The 16,971-nt window shown below is 39.6% G+C and overlaps 7 protein-coding genes across 8 annotated transcripts; all 7 read left to right on the top strand.

The window, feature by feature from the left end:
- Positions 1 to 697: 697 nt before the first annotated feature.
- LOC103827631 (heterogeneous nuclear ribonucleoprotein 1) lies at positions 698 to 2,976 on the top strand. The gene is made up of 5 exons (XM_009103153.3): positions 698 to 977; positions 1,073 to 1,164; positions 1,275 to 1,497; positions 1,574 to 2,600; positions 2,703 to 2,976. The coding sequence occupies exons 3-5, from the start codon at positions 1,276 to 1,278 to the stop codon at positions 2,714 to 2,716; spliced, it is 1,263 nt and encodes a 420-aa protein (XP_009101401.1). The 5' UTR covers positions 698 to 977; positions 1,073 to 1,164; position 1,275; the 3' UTR covers positions 2,717 to 2,976.
- A 284-nt stretch (positions 2,977 to 3,260) lies between these two features.
- Positions 3,261 to 4,099, top strand: LOC103827633 (RING-H2 finger protein ATL79). Its single transcript, XM_009103154.3, has one exon. It carries the CDS (start codon positions 3,355 to 3,357, stop codon positions 3,892 to 3,894), a length of 540 nt encoding a protein of 179 aa, XP_009101402.1. The 5' UTR covers positions 3,261 to 3,354; the 3' UTR covers positions 3,895 to 4,099.
- A 263-nt stretch (positions 4,100 to 4,362) lies between these two features.
- Positions 4,363 to 6,512, top strand: LOC103827634. The gene is made up of 3 exons (XM_009103155.3): positions 4,363 to 5,340; positions 5,492 to 5,860; positions 5,935 to 6,512. Exons 1-3 carry the CDS (start codon positions 5,289 to 5,291, stop codon positions 6,294 to 6,296), a joined length of 783 nt encoding a protein of 260 aa, XP_009101403.1. The 5' UTR covers positions 4,363 to 5,288; the 3' UTR covers positions 6,297 to 6,512.
- Positions 6,513 to 6,763: 251 nt separating this feature from the next.
- LOC103827635 (14.7 kDa heat shock protein) lies at positions 6,764 to 8,032 on the top strand. The gene is made up of 2 exons (XM_009103156.3): positions 6,764 to 7,347; positions 7,447 to 8,032. Exons 1-2 carry the CDS (start codon positions 7,263 to 7,265, stop codon positions 7,809 to 7,811), a joined length of 450 nt encoding a protein of 149 aa, XP_009101404.1. The 5' UTR covers positions 6,764 to 7,262; the 3' UTR covers positions 7,812 to 8,032.
- A 723-nt stretch (positions 8,033 to 8,755) lies between these two features.
- LOC103827636 lies at positions 8,756 to 10,128 on the top strand. Its single transcript, XM_009103158.3, has 3 exons — positions 8,756 to 8,906; positions 9,165 to 9,530; positions 9,628 to 10,128. Exons 1-3 carry the CDS (start codon positions 8,858 to 8,860, stop codon positions 9,984 to 9,986), a joined length of 774 nt encoding a protein of 257 aa, XP_009101406.1. The 5' UTR covers positions 8,756 to 8,857; the 3' UTR covers positions 9,987 to 10,128.
- A 534-nt stretch (positions 10,129 to 10,662) lies between these two features.
- Positions 10,663 to 11,962, top strand: LOC103827637 (NADH dehydrogenase [ubiquinone] 1 beta subcomplex subunit 8, mitochondrial). 2 transcript variants are annotated; one of them, XM_009103159.3, is made up of 4 exons: positions 10,663 to 10,910; positions 11,004 to 11,090; positions 11,170 to 11,265; positions 11,641 to 11,962. In XM_009103159.3, exons 1-4 carry the CDS (start codon positions 10,773 to 10,775, stop codon positions 11,749 to 11,751), a joined length of 432 nt encoding a protein of 143 aa, XP_009101407.1. In that variant the 5' UTR covers positions 10,663 to 10,772; the 3' UTR covers positions 11,752 to 11,962. The 2 variants fall into 2 exon arrangements, with proteins under 2 accessions (XP_009101407.1, XP_009101408.1); XM_009103160.3 differs by having other exon boundaries at positions 11,695 to 11,962.
- Positions 11,963 to 14,046: 2,084 nt separating this feature from the next.
- Positions 14,047 to 16,883, top strand: LOC103827638 (tonoplast dicarboxylate transporter). The gene is made up of 3 exons (XM_009103161.3): positions 14,047 to 14,568; positions 15,328 to 16,471; positions 16,547 to 16,883. Exons 1-3 carry the CDS (start codon positions 14,122 to 14,124, stop codon positions 16,579 to 16,581), a joined length of 1,626 nt encoding a protein of 541 aa, XP_009101409.1. The 5' UTR covers positions 14,047 to 14,121; the 3' UTR covers positions 16,582 to 16,883.
- The last annotated feature ends 88 nt before the right edge of the window (positions 16,884 to 16,971 follow it).

Here is a 16,971-nt window from a genome sequence, read left to right on the forward strand (position 1 = left end):
AAGAACATAGATAATATACATATTCCTTTTGAGTAAACGATAAATTTTCTAATACCTATATGATAATTGGACCTGGAGAATGGAGAATGGTCTATAAATCACATGTTGCATCTATTCATAATGAATAAAGATGAATGAAAAGTAAGCATTTGAAAGTTGGTAATTGTTATTTGGATGCTTTGTGTACTTGAAACATATCTTCCTCTCTTTTTTTTTGGAAACATTTCTTCCTTTTGGTGATTGAGTTAAATTTAATATCATTTCATTACTAAACTAATATTTGTTTAAAGCACTATATGTACAATAAAATTCGTGGGATGCCAATCTTTATCGTCATCAACCATTCCCCCCCCATGTTATTGCCCACGTTGATTCCCACAAAAGCTTTTTATAAAAAAACTTTTCATGCCATCTTCATTTTATAGTAAAGCTCAATCAAATTATTGTCTATAAATCACATGTTGCATCTAATCATAATGATCAACGAACCATGCCTTGCAATTTGTTCGATGAAAACAAATAAAATAAAATCATTTGACCTTACAAAATATTACAAAAGAAAATTCTAAAAAGTTTGAGTCAGAAAGAAATAGTCTATTAGTAATAACGCTGATTTCATTTTATGATGCTCTTCTTAATAATAATCATTTTATAGATTTTGAATATCAAACAAATTCTAAATTCTTAAAGAGGCCAAGATTTTTTTTAAAAAGAAACAAAAAAAAAACGTAAGAAGGAGCTTCTCTTTCCTTTTCCACTTCTCATCTGCTCTGCACAAACTCCATCCATTTTTCTTTCCTCTTTGCCCATTTCAAAACTAAAACAGTCAATCCTTTCTTTTATTATTGGACAAAAAAAAAAAAAACAAAAAGAGAGAGAGAGAGGGCTCTCTCGCCCTCTGATTGATTATAAAAGCTTCATCCTCTCAAAGCTTTTGGATTTCAATCTCCTCTCTTCTCCGTTTTCTTAAACTTTCGGTAATCTAAAAGCTTCGCAATCCTCCTTCATGGGTTTTTGATTTCTTCCTCCAAGCTTCCACCTTTTTGATCCACACTGTGTTTTCTCTTTGCAGGAATACAGGATCGTGGGTCGATCGGTTCACAGAATCCGATCAAGACCCAGCTATTCGTTTTCATCGTTACATCCTTTTTGCTTTCCGTAAAGGTTTGCACTTTGCACGATTCGAGTCTCTTCTCTTCACTTCATCACCGTTTTTGAATGTAGATGATGTTTTCAGTTTAGATCGAGATGTTAAAGTATACTCCTTTTTGCAGAATGGATATGGAGTCAGGTAAGCTCTTCATCGGTGGCATCTCTTGGGAGACCACCGAAGACCGTCTTCGCGAGTATTTTCAGAGCTTCGGCGAGGTTTTGGAGGCTGTCATCATGAAGGATCGTGCCACTGGTCGTGCGCGTGGCTTTGGTTTCCTTGTCTTCGCTGATCCCAATGTTGCCGAGAGAGTCGTCTTGCTCAGACACGTCATCGATGGTAAACTTGTAAGTGAAAGTCCCTTTTTAGAACCTTATACTCCAAGCAAAGCTATTCTTTTTTATGATACTTATTTTTTCTTAGGTTGAGGCGAAGAAGGCAGTTCCAAGAGATGATCAGAAGAGTAACAGCAGTCTCCAGGGATCATCACCTGGTCCAGCTAACAGTAAAAAGATCTTTGTTGGAGGTTTGGCGTCATCCGTTACAGAGGCTGAGTTCAAGAAGTACTTTTCTCAGTTTGGGACCATCACTGACGTTGTGGTGATGTATGACCACCGAACACAGAGACCGAGAGGCTTTGGGTTCATCTCTTATGAATCAGAGGACGCTGTAGACAGAGTTTTGCGGAGGACGTTCCACGAACTCAATGGGAAGATGGTGGAAGTCAAACTGGCTGTTCCCAAGGACCCAATCCGGAACCAAATGAATGTCAATGGCTTTGGGAGTGGTAGAATCAGTGCATTGCTGATGAACGAGTACTCACAAGGGTTCAGCACGAGTCCAGTCTCCAGTTATGGAGTGAAACCTGAAGTTAGGTACAGTCCAGGAGTAGTTAATAGGGGCGGATTCTCACCTTTTGGACATGGATATGGGATTGATCTGAATTTCGAGCAAGACCAGACTCAGAGCTATGGATCTGGCTCCAGTGCAGGCTTTGGACGGCCCTTTAGTCCAGGATATACTCCGAGCCTTAGCAGGTACAGTAGCCAGATCGAGACAGGAGGAGCTAACGGTTCAGCAGCAAAGAATCATTTATGGGGAAATGGTGGTGGTCTAGGTTACATGTCAAACTCACCAATATCTAGAAGCAGCTTCAGTGGAAACTCTGGGATGTCTTCACTAGGCAGCATTGGAGACAACTGGGGAGGAGCAGGTGCACGTGCACGTAATAGCTACCGCAGTGAGGGAGGAGGCTTAGGATTAGAAGCAATGAGAGGAGTTCATGTTGGTGGTTTAAGCAGCGGCTCAAACAGCTTGGAGGCAGACTCTTTGTACAGTGACTCGGCGTGGCTTTCGCTGCCTGCAAAGGCGGATGAAAGATTGGGAATGGGAGCATTTGACTTCATGTCTAGAGGACCGGCTGGATACATCAACAGGCAACCAAACGGAGGTATGAACAATGAACACCTTTTTTTCATCTAAGAACATGAACATTTGTGTTCTTATGGGGAAAAAAAACTGATGAATCATATGGAAAATGGTGTTGTTGCAGGAATTGCAGCTTAGAGAAATGATTTGGCTATTTGCAGGAGAGAGAGTTTTTAGAAGAGGGAAAAAAAAGTTTAAAATATATTTGTTCAAAAGAAAAGTTTTAAAAGCTTTTATTTACTTTTTACTATTTTAATTGTTGCTATAGTTTCTTTCATTTCACCTTTGTTTGTTATCTAATTTGGGGTTTTGTTTCTTTAATCTTATAAAAGAAAATGTAAACTTATATATAAAAAGACAAAGAAACACTGAAGTGTATGAAGTTATTGTCTCTCTTCTTTGTTAAATCTTTAGAGATATTGACATATTCAAACATGAACGAAAACGAATTAAAATAAAGAGAGCTAGAGAGCAAAGGTATTGCCTAGAATGTAGGCAACGTAGTGTGAGGGCAACATGTGGCAAACATGTGGATGATGATAAGCCAAGAAGGACAAAGGAGCAATCCCATCATCTATCACAATAATATCCATTTATTATTTGAAGTGGACCAAAAGAGAGAGAAGGCGAGTGTTATAGTCCTCAAAATACAGACGAAACATCCTAATCCTTATAGCTTCACGACTTCACTGGAACCCTCACCACCATTGTCCCCACACTCTCTTTGTATAAGGTTTACTAAACCCACAAGACACTCTCAATAAACAATTCACAAGATGCGTTTGCTAGTAGAACAAGTAGCTACTAGAGCTTCTTCACCATTGTCCTCTGCTTCTTCTACAGAATGTAACTCTCATACTTGCAGATGGAAGCCTTACTCCAACTCTACTGAGTTCCAAGCAAACGTATCTGTTCTCCTCATCCTTGTCGTCTCTGCTCTCATATGTGGTCTCTCTCTCTGCGCTGCAATACGTTGCTTTCTCCGCCCAAATCTCCAAACTGACGACAACGAGCACAAGCCTGATCCTGAAGAGGATTTTTCATCCACCGTGCCAACTCCGACGCTTGTCTACTCCTCAGACCTTGAGCTTGCAGGAGCTCAAGCAGAGTGTGCCATATGTTTGTCTGAGTTCGAACCAGGTGAGAGCATCCACGTGCTGGAGAAATGTCATCATGGGTTTCATGTCAAGTGCATCCATAAGTGGCTATCTTCACACTCTTCCTGTCCTACTTGCCGGACTTCTATCTTCTCACAGAACACCTTGGACTCTGCAACATCAACGGTAGCTCCTTCAACAAACCAGACCAATGCTTAGCTTTCCTCACTTCTTCTCCCACGTTCTCATCTTTCTTCCTTCCAAAAGGTTTAGACCTTTTTGTTTAGTCTTTCGTTGTATCCAAAGCTTAGAGTTATATATTATGTTTTGCTTGAGATTGTTGTTCTATGTTCATGTTATGTACCATAACATTAGTTACCACTTGTATGCATCAAACTATAATAATCATAAGATCTAACGACAGCAAAAATGGCAACTCTACCAAACAGACACACAAGGACCGATCAAAGGTTTTGTTACATGTTCAAAATGCAAGATACTAGTTTCTTGGTAAAATTGACTTTTCATATGATGATTCAAATCATTTTCAGCGAGAATCAATAATCATGCGTCACGCAAATGTGTAATGGATGATAGAAAGGAATCAATGTTGTACCTACTTGATCACGATCTAGAAACTACATCCATCTTTTCATCAATAACCTCTGCACCAAACTCTAGAAACTTCCCCAAATCGGTGTTTCCAAAACATGTTTTAGGTGGGGCATACGCCGTAGGCCTTCTAAATTATGTATTTAACTTTTATTTTATGATTAAATTATTGGAAATTTTAATAACTAAATTCATTTAAGTTTGTATAAAATTTGCAGAAGATAAATAACAAATTATGTTTTTTTTAGTCTAATTTTTATTCAATATTTAAACTCAATTGAACAAGGTTAAATCCGGTTTCATATTTAAACCCATAATTTAAAAGCTTTTTCGGTTCGGTTTGGTCCAATTTTGAAAACATTGCCCCAAATCAAAGCAGTTTCAAATTCTTGGGCTTTTTTGTTATGTCCCATATAGTTTTATGTTTCGTTTACTAAAATAATCGGGCCGACTAATGGGCCAATACTAGCTTAAGTCAGCCCCTTCCGATAGATAGATAATAGTGAGAGACACACTAGCGCGTAAAAGTACTCGCTCTCGTTTTATACTTGCACTCTCCACTTCCAAAACAGCAAAAACAACGTCGTTTGAGGATGAAACAGTAAATGATCGCTAACGTCAGCGGCGGATTCAATGTTTCCTCTGTAAAAAAGTGAAGATGAAAGCAGAGAAGAGTTGTCATATTTAAAGGGAAACAGCTCATCGTTCACTCGGATAGTTTTCACGGTAAAAAAAAAAACATTAAAGGTAAACAGAGTGACGTAGGGGAGGGGATACGACCAGTCAAATTGTTTTTACCCTCCGCGTCGCGACGAGAGCCTCTTTGAGGTGAAATTAAAGAAGCCAGCTATAGAGTGCCACGTCTACATAGCTCGCACCTCCTTCTTCGTTTTAAGTAACTTTGACAACAAAATCAAAAACGCCATTTTTAAGCACGAAAGAGAGAGAAAACACAGAAAGAAGAGAGAGAAAATACAGAGAAAGAAGAGAGAGAGAGAGAGATGGTAGGGTTCACCACCTGCATTGACATTTCGACGCTTCCCACCGATATGGGTCTGTTTCTTTCTTCTCTTGTCTCCCTTTAGTTTGTTGATTTTTCCATAAATATTTGTTTCTCTGATGATTTAAAGACATGTTTTTTTACTGTGTTTCTTCTTCGGTTCTGTCTGCTCGCTCACTGACGTTCTTCATACGTGTTTTCCAGAGGGTTTTTACGCGACCAACAACCAGTTCCAGAAAAGAGGTCCCAAGGGTTTCATCCAAGTCAAGGTTCTCGACGACGACAAGCTTTACGTACGCGTCGACTTGCCCGGTGTTCCAGACGACGCTGTCCACCACAGAGTCGACGCCGTTAGGCAAAAGGTGGTGTTTTTCTCTGCGGTGGCTTTCAACGACGGCTACGAGAAGCAGGGCGTGCGTGAGTACTCTGGAACCGCTGGTCTGGGCTGTGACTGCTGTGAGATCACCGGCGTGGATGCCAAGATGAAAGATGGAGTCTTGAGGATGATTCTCTCAAGGGTCAAAGTGAAGGACCATGACACCAAGTGTACCCACACCGTTCCTCCTTTCACAGGTTCGATCCCCTTCCTCTTTCAAAAATTTATCACCTTTTTTACGTATCAGTTACTGAAAAATGCTTTACGATAGGTAAATCTGGAAGACGTGTTGAGGAACATCCGTTTGTGGTGAAAGGTCGCAAGCGAGCCTTCGTTGGAGAACCAACAGCTGATGGTGGTCTTTTCTTCGCTGTGGACGTGCCTGGTGTTGGGGACGGTGATGTTGAAGTGCTTGCTAATGAGAGTGAAATTAAATTCACTGCTGAGGTCAAGAATGTGTTCGAGCACGACGAGAGTGCAGGCCGTCTTTACCTTGGAAGCATCGACACTTCTTGGTCTGGCGACTCTGCAGCTTCGCTTTTGAGTCATTATAACATCACCGGTGCTGTCAACTTTGGTGTTCTCAAGGTTCTCATTACCCCTCGTCCCAACACCGGCGGTACCAAAGAGTAAATGCATATCTCTCCACTGCGTTTTGGTTTAATTTCACATATCTATGAATCTATTCCTTTTGTTTTATGAGTACTTGGATTGGATTAGTCTTTGTGTTTTTTAAGTTTTTAAGTTGGGATTTGAGACTGTTATGGTTTAGTCCTGCTTTTGTGTTTGCTATTATGGAACTTAGTGATTCATGTCACTTGTTTGCACAATCTAAACTTGTTTCCTTAATTAAGCTGATTGAAACCAAGTTAATAATAATATAAGCTGGATCCATCAAATGGCTTACATTAATACTGAAAATTATATTATCTTCATTCGGATATCAATTTCTATGTTCTGCATCACTTCCACACACTCAAATGATCTTCAAGCCATTGTAGTTGATCTCAAAATTTAAACATTTTTAGAATAAATGTCAAATTATCACACACGCAAATCTAAAATCAGATTGGATTTCAAACCACAATTTGTCAGAAGATGTATATACCATATTGAACAAAGGTTAAACACTTAAGGTCTTTGTGTAAGCCATTGCATCTGCTCACTGGAACAGAGTCATACTTTGGGCCAAGCTTCTGGTAGACCGAGGAAATGATGAACATCTAATGCAAAAAAATAGTCCCATTCACTTAGACGCAAAAGATGACAGATTCCATTTCTAAAGATGTCTTTAACGCAACAGACACAATAAAGATAAGGATACTACAGCACAACTACTAAATGTGACAAAATGGTGGTTACAATCCCATTAATTAAAAGAAACATAACAAGACCAGTTATATTCTCACCATATGAATCAAGAAGCAATAATACTACACTCGTTCGATAACTAGGCCCATTTACTCGACGCTTTTTCAAACCCTAAAGTAGTCACATTAGTCATTACCCCTTCCGTTATAAATATACGTGCACTCACTCACTCTCGTTACGTCACAATCCACACATCCCAAAACAGCAAAAACAACGTCGTTTTCAAGAATGAGTAAAGCAGGAAGCAACTCCAGCGGAAACAAGAGCCACGGAAGCTCCGGTAGCGGTGTCCCGAGGAACTCTCCACCTGTCCGTACGTCCTCCTTCTTCTTCATTACACTTTTTTTTTTATTACAAAAGTTAATCTTCTTCAATGACTAATCTTTTCGTTTCTTTGTTGTTTGCGTTGTAGCGAGGAACCGTTTCCAGAAAAGTGGCAGCCAGGCGGTGTACGAGGTGAAAGAGACGGAAGACACCGTGATCTACAGGGTCGACTTGCCTGGCTGTCCGGCCTCCGACCTCCAGTACTGGGTCGACGGCAACAACGTCCACTTCTTCGCCGACGAACCCGCCATGTCCGAGTACGACCACGACGGTCGCAAATACGGAGGTACCATGGTGTTCAACCCAGTGGCGTACGACGTTAGCGGAGCCAAGGCAAAGCTTCGCGACGGTGTGCTCTGGATCACCGTGCCTAAGGTCGCCGGGGTGAACATCAAGCTGACCGTCGTCGAGAAGATGCTCAACTGCAAGATCACAAAAGACGACGTGGTTTGATCGATGAGAGTCCGTAACGTACGTACGTACGTCTTTTGTCTTTATCTATGGTGGTGGTGTCTGTCGTATGATTCGTATCTCCTGCGTGTCTACTGTCTTAGGGTTTGTCTGGTCTTTTCTTAATTTCTAGTTTCTAATAAATGTGAACTTTTGTTGAGTCTGGTTTGTGCTTATTTTGATTTCCTTCTACGTATAATCTCATCTTTTGAATGTCGTCAAAACGTTTCGTCGAATCTACTTTCGTCATCTTTAACGGATATTTTATAAAAGTAACAAACTTTATATTGTTGTGAAGAAAACAAACGAAAAAAACTTTAAATAAATACTACGTGGAAAACCATGAAAAATAAGCTTGGAAACATCTTCTGGATAAACATCTAAAAACGATTAATTCAAAAACAAGGAAAGGAGACGTTGCATTGCATTGTTAAACTTTTGCTTGTCGTATGTATGTACTGAAAAGTAGATTAGTAAAAAAAAAAGTTTGACAGCTAAACCAAAGAGAATAAGTGACGTCAGCGGCTTCTTGCATGCATTAAATGATCTTCTGTAAAAAAAAAGTTTGAAGTAAAGCGAGAGACGAGGTTGCCCTAATTTCCCTATTTTGTCGCATTTAAAAAAGCATATTGAAGAAGATGGACAGCTCATCGTACTCTAGTGTTCTCATCACGGTAATAATTTAAGATGGAAAGGCAATGTTTTTTAACAGTGAGATGAAATGGGTAAAGCAGGTTAAAGTATAAAAAAGATGAGGTAAATATGATATGACCGGTCAAAGATGAGGTAAATTTTGGATTTTAACCTTTTCCTGAGACAAAGAACGAGTTTTTTTTTAACCCGTGGTGAAAAGAAGCCAGCTGTAGTGCCACGTCACAGACGATCGAAGTTATTTAACCTCTAGCTGCTTCATTTCTATTTTTTCATACCATTTTTACGCCAATAAGAGAGAGAGAGAGAGAGAGAGAGAGAGAGAGAGAGAGAGAGAGAGAGAGAGAGAGAGAGAGAGAGAGAGAGAGAGAGAGAGAGAGAGAGAGAGAGAGAGAGAGATGGCGATGAGAGAATGCCTCAACTTGACGGGAATCCCTTACACCAGAGGTCTCCTTCTTCCTCCTCTATTTTTCTCACTGTAACTTGTTCCTTTTTAGGGTTTCCTTCTAAAGTTGTTGACATTCATGAACTTTACTGCAAAGGTTTTACATTTTTGTTTAGTCCATGATAGTAAAGCTTCCTTTTTTAACAGAGTATGAGTTAAAGGTTCCTTCTTTAGTTGAGTATGAGTTAGCTCTTTAGTCTTTCCATTGACCTTTGCTTCTCTTTACTGAAGTATCAAAGCTTTCCTTTTTGTACGTTCAGAGGGTATCTACGCGACCAACAACCAGTTCCAGAAAGCTGGTCCTAAGGGTTTCATCCACGTCAAGGTTCTGGAGAACGACAGCCTCTACGTGCGCGTCGACTTGCCCGGCGTTCCTGACGACGGCATCCGCCACAGAGTCGACGCCGTGAGGAAAAAGCTTGTGTTTTTCTCCGGCCAAACTCCCGACGGCAACAGAAGGGAGGGCGTTCGTGAGTACTCTGGATCCGCCGGACTAGGGTGTGACTGCTGCGAGATCACCGGCGTGGATGCCAAGATGAAAGATGGAGTCTTGAGGATGATTGTCTCGAGGGTCAAGGTGAAGGACCATGACAACAAGTGTACCAACACTGTCCCTCCTAACGCAGGTTCGAACCCATTCACTCTCTCGAAACAATATATGTATGTTTTTTGAACCATTGTAATAAATGCTCTGTTTGTGTTTGTGTTGAACTGTTCTGACAGGTAAGTCTGGGAGACACCTTGAGGATCATCCGTTTGTGGTGAAAGGGCGTAAGGGAGCTTTCGTTGGAGTTCCATTACCGGGTGATGGTCTCTACTTCGCAGTCGATATACCTGGTGTCCGTGGCGATGATGTTGAAGTTCTTGCTAACGAGCATCAGGTTAAGTTCTACGCCGAGGTGAAGAACGTGTACGAGCATGATGAAGGTGGTGGCCGTGTTTACTTGGGATGCGTCAACAGTCGCTCTTCCTCCTCTGACCCTCCGCCTTCGATTTTGACTCACAGGTTAGGGTACGACGCAGAGTTCGGTGTTCTCAAGATTGTCATTGCACCTCGTCCCAACAATACCAGCAGCGACTAAGAGTAATCATGATGCTCTCTCTAGCTACTACGTTTATCTATCGTTTATTTTGGAAGAACCTTTTGTTTGACTACTAGTTTTCTTGTTTGAGTTGTGACAATTTTAAGTTTGCTATGGTATCTGGTGATTTAGTTTCAGTTCTTTTCACAATCTTTAAATTTATTTTCTCCCTAAGATGACTTGTTTGGTGTGTTAAACTGATTCCACCAAATTCCCTAAGATGTATATATCACTTCCACATAATTAAACTGAGAATCAAATCAATTACGGACCAAAGCTAGCACATTCACGAGTATAGTTTAAACATTTGGTCCATAAAAGAAGTAGTACACAGAGAAGTTAAGATATACAATGGTCAATGGCAAAGCTCTTCACACACTTGGAAGAATCACAAGCTTTTTAGTCACATATATCTGTAGTTAATTCCCATGTGAGTGTGATTAACCAACAAAGCAAAGTTCATGTAAACATGGAGATGCAATTAAAGCTTCCAGGTGTATATATGTAATTGCGAAACAACTCGTATGTTTAAAATAAAAGCTACTACTCGTGGTAAAATGTGTGATTGCATCTCCACATGTTAATAATAAACCTCTGGTTTGGCTGAAATGTTGACTTCTTAACGACGTCGTTTAGAGCTTTTGATCAGAAGGTTGACACTCTCTTACGATGCCGTTTAGAGTTACTGAACAGTATAATGCGCAGTCTTACGACGACGTTTAGAGTTTTTAATCAGTACTACCGATTGATTGATTTGGGATCAGAAGAGAAAACTCCGAAACGAAAATGGCAGGAAGATTGAGCGGTGTGGCGTCAAGGATAATGGGTGGAAACGGCGTCGTTGCACGAACCAACGCCTCATCTCTCCGCCAACGCGCCGGCATGGGTCTCCCCGTCGGCAAACACATCGTCCCCGATAAGCCTGTGAGTGTCAAATCTCAAATCTCTCTCCAATTTTTGAAAATTTTGTTGTTTCGATTTTTTGAGACACTTTCCCCCTTTGAATTTGCGTCTCAGCTTTCGGTTAACGACGAGCTGATGTGGGACAACGGGACTGCGTTTCCAGAGCCTTGCATTGATCGAATTGCTGATACCGTCGGGAAGGTTGGTTAAAGTTTTCTTTTAATGCTTTTCCGGTTTAAATCAATTGTGTTAGTGGTTGATTTTTGGATAAGTGAACCAGTATGAAGCATTGGGATGGTTGTGTGGCGGTTTAGGCTTCTTTGCGACTCTCGGTTTGCTCGCTGTTGTGAATGATAAAGCTTCCAAGGTTCCTTTTGTAAGTGAAATTATCTCAACTTCCCTATGTGTTTGCATAGACTTTATGTCTGAGGGAAAAAGGTTTTTTTTTTTTTTTTTTGGGGTTAGAATCTTTAGGTAGCAATCAAGAAAATGTGCTATATTGTGAATCTACCACATCGTCATTTGCGCTGACTCTGATATTAAACGTATTGCTTGATTGACATGGGTTATTTTGCCAGAATCTATAGATAGCTGCCAACAAAATGTGAAATGAAGTTTTGTTTTTGAAGTATTTTAAGTTATAGAAGTTTAACCGCACACTAGGCTTAAGAAGATGATTCTCTTTGTCTGTCTATACATGAGATGAATACCTGACGTGTCATCTCTCTGCTCGTATTTTCTCTTACCACTGGGGTACTTGTTTTCCCCATTTCATGGGTTATCTCTTATTGTGCTGTTCCTGCAGACACCCCGAGTGTATCCGTATGACAACCTGAGAGTGGAGCTTGGTGGAGAGCCATAGAGACCTACCTATCAGATGATCTGCTTATCAAACTCGAGCGTGTTTTCTTCTAAACTTGTTTTAGTTTCCTGCTCAGAACTTACAGACAAAAGAATAAAAGAGACATCGTTTTCATCTAAATGCGTTGTCTCTGTAACTAACAGTGACCATTTGGGTGTATTCAAAAGAGAATACGTCTGGCTTTTCAACAAATCTAGATTTTTTTTCTTAAGGTTGTGTTTACATAAGTGAACGCAAAGCAGTAGCGACATGTGTCATGTTAAGGTTTAAGCCTCGTACGATTCTAAACAAAAGGCTAAAGAAAAAAGAAGACGCAAATGCAATTTTCTGTGACTCTGGCATGTTGTGAGTGGGGGACGTTGAGAGGGACATGAACTATTGTTCGCGTCCGTTTACGATTTTCCAAAGTCATATTGACAAAAAATGGTTTTCCATTATCACCGTTACGTATTCGGTATCAATTTCACCACGACATGTCGGTTAGGAAAAAAACAATTTGTCTCGGGCCTTGAACATGTTTAGATGAAGAAATAGGCTTTAAGAAACATACGAGTATAAAATAGTCTAATCTAAATGTTTTTAGTATGGGATAATGAGTGGGATTTGAGTTGAACTTATACAAAGTTTAACGTAGAATTGGTAACAACTAAACAAGAGATTTAATCAAACAAGAAAAATAGGTAAGTTTGGAGACCACATAGTCTACAACTCAGCAGATTAAAACTGATAATCATTCATATCTGGTGACTAAGCGGTGGAATCAAAGACAGCCACATGAGTTTAGAGATATTGATTTCTTTCAATCTTTTCAAATTATCCCATTTGTTTCATCTTTAATCAGCAACCTGATCTGCCTACGTGTCATATTCCCTATGGCACTTCTTTTTCCTGGTTGTTCGTACCAAACCTCTCTATTTCTCTCTCATTATGTTTATAGGACTTATCTTATATGCAATTATCTAAGGGAATGATTCTCTGTCTTCCCTTTTGCTGGACTTATGGATATAGCAAAACTTGTCCTACGTATATAGTATACAACTATACATGCATGTATGTGCTGATTTTTGTTAGACCAAGTGAGTAGTGAGTACATATATCTTAGAGAGATCTAATATCTGGTTATGCATCTAAATACATGTCGATTCTATCACCTGAATATTTCTTCATATTTCGTTATATATATTATATAAATATAATAATTACAAAAATAATTGGAGAAAAGGACAAGAAAGAGGAAGGTATGAACCAGGGAAGTTGGGCTCTGGAGGACTACCAAAGGCTGCACTTACTAACGTGTGATACTCTCTCTTGACTCTTGCCAACTGTTTGGCTTTCTTCTTTCTGTTTTATTTCTCTTTGTTCGTTTTTCTTTATTTCTAAAATTTTCATAACCTCTAAGTCTTAACCACAAAAACAAAACATTTAAATAACACTAGAACTGCACCAAAAAAAATTGAAATAAATTTAGGAAAAATATAATATACATTTGATTCACAGCTATTATTAAAGTAACCTCAGGTTGTAGATGATTTATAATATGCGAGATTGTGAATGTTAAACGAAGAAGCTACAATAAAATCTATCCATTATTCTTGGAACTAGGTCTTTATTAGCGGTTTCCTGTAGCAGTATATAAATAGTCTTAAATCGCATGATTACTTGTTATCTTAATCTCTACTGTCCTTAATCGCATGATTACTTGTTATCTTAATCTCTACTGTCCTTATGCGTCATCAGATTCCAGAATTTGCAAGCCACCACAACTTTGCCACTTGTAACTTGTAAATATGTAGAGACACCATCATTTTCATGGGCGATGGGTCCCCCGTCCATTTATACATTATTATAGTACTATAAAATCAAATAAATATAAACAATAACTCTCTTAGATAACTTGAAAAATCATCAATTATAATTCACTGTAGAATGACCTTTCTTTATATTTACACATTATCCAATCAATAATGCGATTTGTCTTCCAAGAAAAAACACCGTCTCTTTTCATTAGTTTGACCCTCATACATTATTCATGTAATTAATTAAAAACCAGCAAATATCGGTGATATACACGTTGAGGCAACATTTTATTTCATGTACAACAGAAATTAAACGAAAAACAACATTTTACAGGAATAAAACAGTTCTTACTATCAACCATGTGTCACTCACTCTCATAAACCGAATACCATGTTTTATGACCACACAAATTAATTGTTATATGAACCATAATATAAAACGTAGATTTTTTTGGCCGAGCACATTTGAATAATTCAATAAATTGATTTATAAAAAGGGGCTGTCTTCCCTTCTTAGTTATCTTACATTTCTCAGTCTCTTCTATCTCCTGCCACTTAAAACTGAATTAACAGAATGAACGGTGGTCATCTCCCCACCGCCGCTTCCGACGATCTGAAATCTCCCCTCTTGCCGGTTGTCCATAATGACGAACCATTCGAAAAACAAACGCTGGGGCACCATCTCCGGACAATATTCACACCCAAAAACTGTTACATCGCTCTTGGTCCTCTTCTTTGCGCCGTCGTGTGTCTATGCGCACGGCTCGGCGGAGAAGATACGACGACTGCGAAGAACATGCTAGGAGTTCTTGTGTGGATGTTCGCGTGGTGGTTGACGGAAGCCGTCCCGATGCCCATCACCTCCCTGTCGCCGCTTTTTTTATTCCCACTCTTCGGAATCACGACGGCTGATCATGTGGCAAGTTCTTACATGGATGACGTCATTTCCCTCGTTCTTGGGAGCTTTATCCTCGCTCTTGCCGTCGAACACTACAACATCCATCGTCGACTTGCTCTCAACGTAAGTCGTTTTATCTATTTATCTTTTTCATTACAATATTCTTGTCTTTTTCTATTTTAGTTATTTTTATAATAGTTTCACCTTCTTGTGTTAGAAAACATGACGATTTTTTTATCATATGCGAATTTCTGAATATGGTGCAATCTGGATAAAACATTTACTCATGTAGTTGATAAGGATTCTGATTCTAGAAAGTATTTGAAGTAATCATATGATTTTAAATGGGTCCATGGATGAGTTAGTTACAACTATGATATAGGTGGAGAGCTTCAATTGAATCCCCACTTATTAAATTAAGGTTTTCAATAGCATTAAACAGGTAGTAGTGCTCTATGTCTATAAAAGGAATGGATGCAAATTATTCTAGATGTATTCAACAAATTGTGTTTATAAATAAAACTTTTGGTCGACGAGGTCCCTAAAATCTGATAATAAAAATTAAGTAGCAGAATATTTTAGAACCGAACATAACAGAGTGACCTCTATTTATTTTTAATTTAATATATGTGTTATATATAGGAATATTTATACTTTGTTTAATAACCTTTGAATTATTTGCCTATGCCAATCCAATCCATGTATATATCATAAACACGTATGATAATTAGGTTGCAAGTTACAACTATTATCATCAACAGTCAATACTCAATAGTATACAATATCCTATATAAATTAATGGAGCTTAAATAAATAATAAGCTACCACATATCTAATAATGATAAGTTGGTAACATAACGATGGATAATCTAATTCGTGAAGATAACGATGGTATTCTGCGTGGAGCCTCTAAACGCGCCGCTGCTTCTTCTCGGCATCTGCGCAACAACGGCGTTCGTGAGCATGTGGATGCACAACGTGGCGGCCACGGTCATGATGATGCCAGTCGCTACAGGGATACTCCAGAGACTGCCCTCGTCGCCATCTTCGTCATCGGAAATGGTGCCTCCGGCAGTGGGGAAGTTTTGCCGAGCGGTGGTGCTCGGTGTGATATACTCAGCGGTCGTTGGTGGAATGAGCACGCTGACAGGAACAGGCGTGAATCTGATACTTGTCGGAATGTGGAAAAGCTACTTCCCTGAGGCTGATCCAATCAGTTTCAGCCAATGGTTCTTCTTCGGTTTCCCGCTAGCTTTGTGCTTATTCGTGGTGCTTTGGGGTATTCTATGTGTACTGTATTGTCCTAAAGGGTCAGGGAAACTTCTCTCTCCTTATCTTCACAAGTCCCATCTTCGTACGGAGCTTGAGATGTTGGGACCAATGAGTTTCGCTGAGAAGATGGTCTTGTCTGTGTTTGGTGGTTTGGTTGTGTTATGGATGACAAGGAATATAACCGACGACATCCCCGGGTGGGGTTGCATTTTCAACGGCCGAGTCGGTGATGGAACGGTGAGTGTGATGATGGCTACGTTGCTGTTTATAATCCCAAACGGTATTAAAAAGGGAGAGAAGCTAATGGATTGGGGTAAATGCAAGAAGCTTCCGTGGAACATAGTGTTGTTACTAGGAGCTGGATTCGCTATAGCCGATGGTGTACGTACAAGTGGCCTAGCTGAAGTTTTATCCAAAGGACTCGTGTTTCTAGAAACAGCTCCTTATTGGGCCATCGCTCCAACGGTTTGTCTCATCGCTGCTAGCATCACTGAGTTCACGTCGAACAACGCAACCACTACACTGTTGGTTCCTTTGCTCATCGAGATTGCGAAGAATATGCAAATCCATCCTCTCCTCCTGATGGTCCCTGGTGCCATAGGGTCTCAGTTTGCGTTCTTGCTACCCACGGGAACACCTTCCAACGTGGTGGGATTCACAACAGGGCATATTGAGATCAAAGACATGATTAAAACAGGGTTGCCTCTCAAGATCGCAGGAACCGCCTTTCTCTCTGTCTTGATGCCAACTCTTGGTATACTTTTAATTTTATTATACCCACCTTTATCAGTATGAAAATTAGTTGCTTATCTATATTATTACATGGCAGGGACTTACGTGTTTGGATCAAAAGGAGGAGTTTAGTTCTATGGGCTGAAGTACTATCGATTCATTGTATTATATTCTTACAAGGGGACATCAGTCGCAGGTGAAACGGGAAATGTGGATGTGGTCATCAAACCGGCCCATTTTTGTAACCCGGGCGAGTATAGTATCCGGTACGATTGCTTTCTTTTGTGCTTACAACGTACCGGTAAGTTTGGTCCTTTTTGGTTTCATGTGTATGTATATTGAGAACAAATATTTTAATAGTATATAGATATGTATGTGTATAAATTTCTGCATTCGGAAGATCCTATTCGTAAATCCAAATAGCATTTTAAATATTTGGTTATTTTAGTAAATCTCCTCTGAAATATTTAAAATGTGGTTTTCAAAAATTAGACTACATATTCTCAAAAAGAAAAAAAATGA

Source organism: Brassica rapa, chromosome A06, assembly GCF_000309985.2.
Source record: "Brassica rapa cultivar Chiifu-401-42 chromosome A06, CAAS_Brap_v3.01, whole genome shotgun sequence".
Taxonomy (NCBI): domain Eukaryota; kingdom Viridiplantae; phylum Streptophyta; class Magnoliopsida; order Brassicales; family Brassicaceae; genus Brassica; species Brassica rapa.

What these genes read in the sequence shown, in the direction of transcription:
- LOC103827638 (XM_009103161.3), top strand. Translation starts at nt 14,122, where the DNA reads ATGAACGGTGGTCATCTCCCCACCGCCGCTTCCGACGATCTGAAATCT. An exon ending in ATCGTCGACTTGCTCTCAAC is followed by an intron (nt 14,569 to 15,327) that starts GTAAGTCGTTTT and finishes TAATTCGTGAAG; the next exon opens with ATAACGATGGTATTCTGCGT. An exon ending in TGTCTTGATGCCAACTCTTG is followed by an intron (nt 16,472 to 16,546) that starts GTATACTTTTAA and finishes ATTACATGGCAG; the next exon opens with GGACTTACGTGTTTGGATCA.
- LOC103827634 (XM_009103155.3), top strand. Translation starts at nt 5,289, where the DNA reads ATGGTAGGGTTCACCACCTGCATTGACATTTCGACGCTTCCCACCGAT. An exon ending in GACGCTTCCCACCGATATGG is followed by an intron (nt 5,341 to 5,491) that starts GTCTGTTTCTTT and finishes CGTGTTTTCCAG; the next exon opens with AGGGTTTTTACGCGACCAAC. An exon ending in CACCGTTCCTCCTTTCACAG is followed by an intron (nt 5,861 to 5,934) that starts GTTCGATCCCCT and finishes GCTTTACGATAG; the next exon opens with GTAAATCTGGAAGACGTGTT.
- LOC103827635 (XM_009103156.3), top strand. Translation starts at nt 7,263, where the DNA reads ATGAGTAAAGCAGGAAGCAACTCCAGCGGAAACAAGAGCCACGGAAGC. An exon ending in GAGGAACTCTCCACCTGTCC is followed by an intron (nt 7,348 to 7,446) that starts GTACGTCCTCCT and finishes TTTGCGTTGTAG; the next exon opens with CGAGGAACCGTTTCCAGAAA.
- LOC103827637 (XM_009103159.3), top strand. Translation starts at nt 10,773, where the DNA reads ATGGCAGGAAGATTGAGCGGTGTGGCGTCAAGGATAATGGGTGGAAAC. An exon ending in TTGCTGATACCGTCGGGAAG is followed by an intron (nt 11,091 to 11,169) that starts GTTGGTTAAAGT and finishes TAAGTGAACCAG; the next exon opens with TATGAAGCATTGGGATGGTT. An exon ending in AAGCTTCCAAGGTTCCTTTT is followed by an intron (nt 11,266 to 11,640) that starts GTAAGTGAAATT and finishes CTCTTACCACTG; the next exon opens with GGGTACTTGTTTTCCCCATT.
- LOC103827631 (XM_009103153.3), top strand. Translation starts at nt 1,276, where the DNA reads ATGGATATGGAGTCAGGTAAGCTCTTCATCGGTGGCATCTCTTGGGAG. An exon ending in ACGTCATCGATGGTAAACTT is followed by an intron (nt 1,498 to 1,573) that starts GTAAGTGAAAGT and finishes ATTTTTTCTTAG; the next exon opens with GTTGAGGCGAAGAAGGCAGT.
- LOC103827636 (XM_009103158.3), top strand. Translation starts at nt 8,858, where the DNA reads ATGGCGATGAGAGAATGCCTCAACTTGACGGGAATCCCTTACACCAGA. An exon ending in GGGAATCCCTTACACCAGAG is followed by an intron (nt 8,907 to 9,164) that starts GTCTCCTTCTTC and finishes TTGTACGTTCAG; the next exon opens with AGGGTATCTACGCGACCAAC. An exon ending in CACTGTCCCTCCTAACGCAG is followed by an intron (nt 9,531 to 9,627) that starts GTTCGAACCCAT and finishes CTGTTCTGACAG; the next exon opens with GTAAGTCTGGGAGACACCTT.
- LOC103827633 (XM_009103154.3), top strand. Translation starts at nt 3,355, where the DNA reads ATGCGTTTGCTAGTAGAACAAGTAGCTACTAGAGCTTCTTCACCATTG.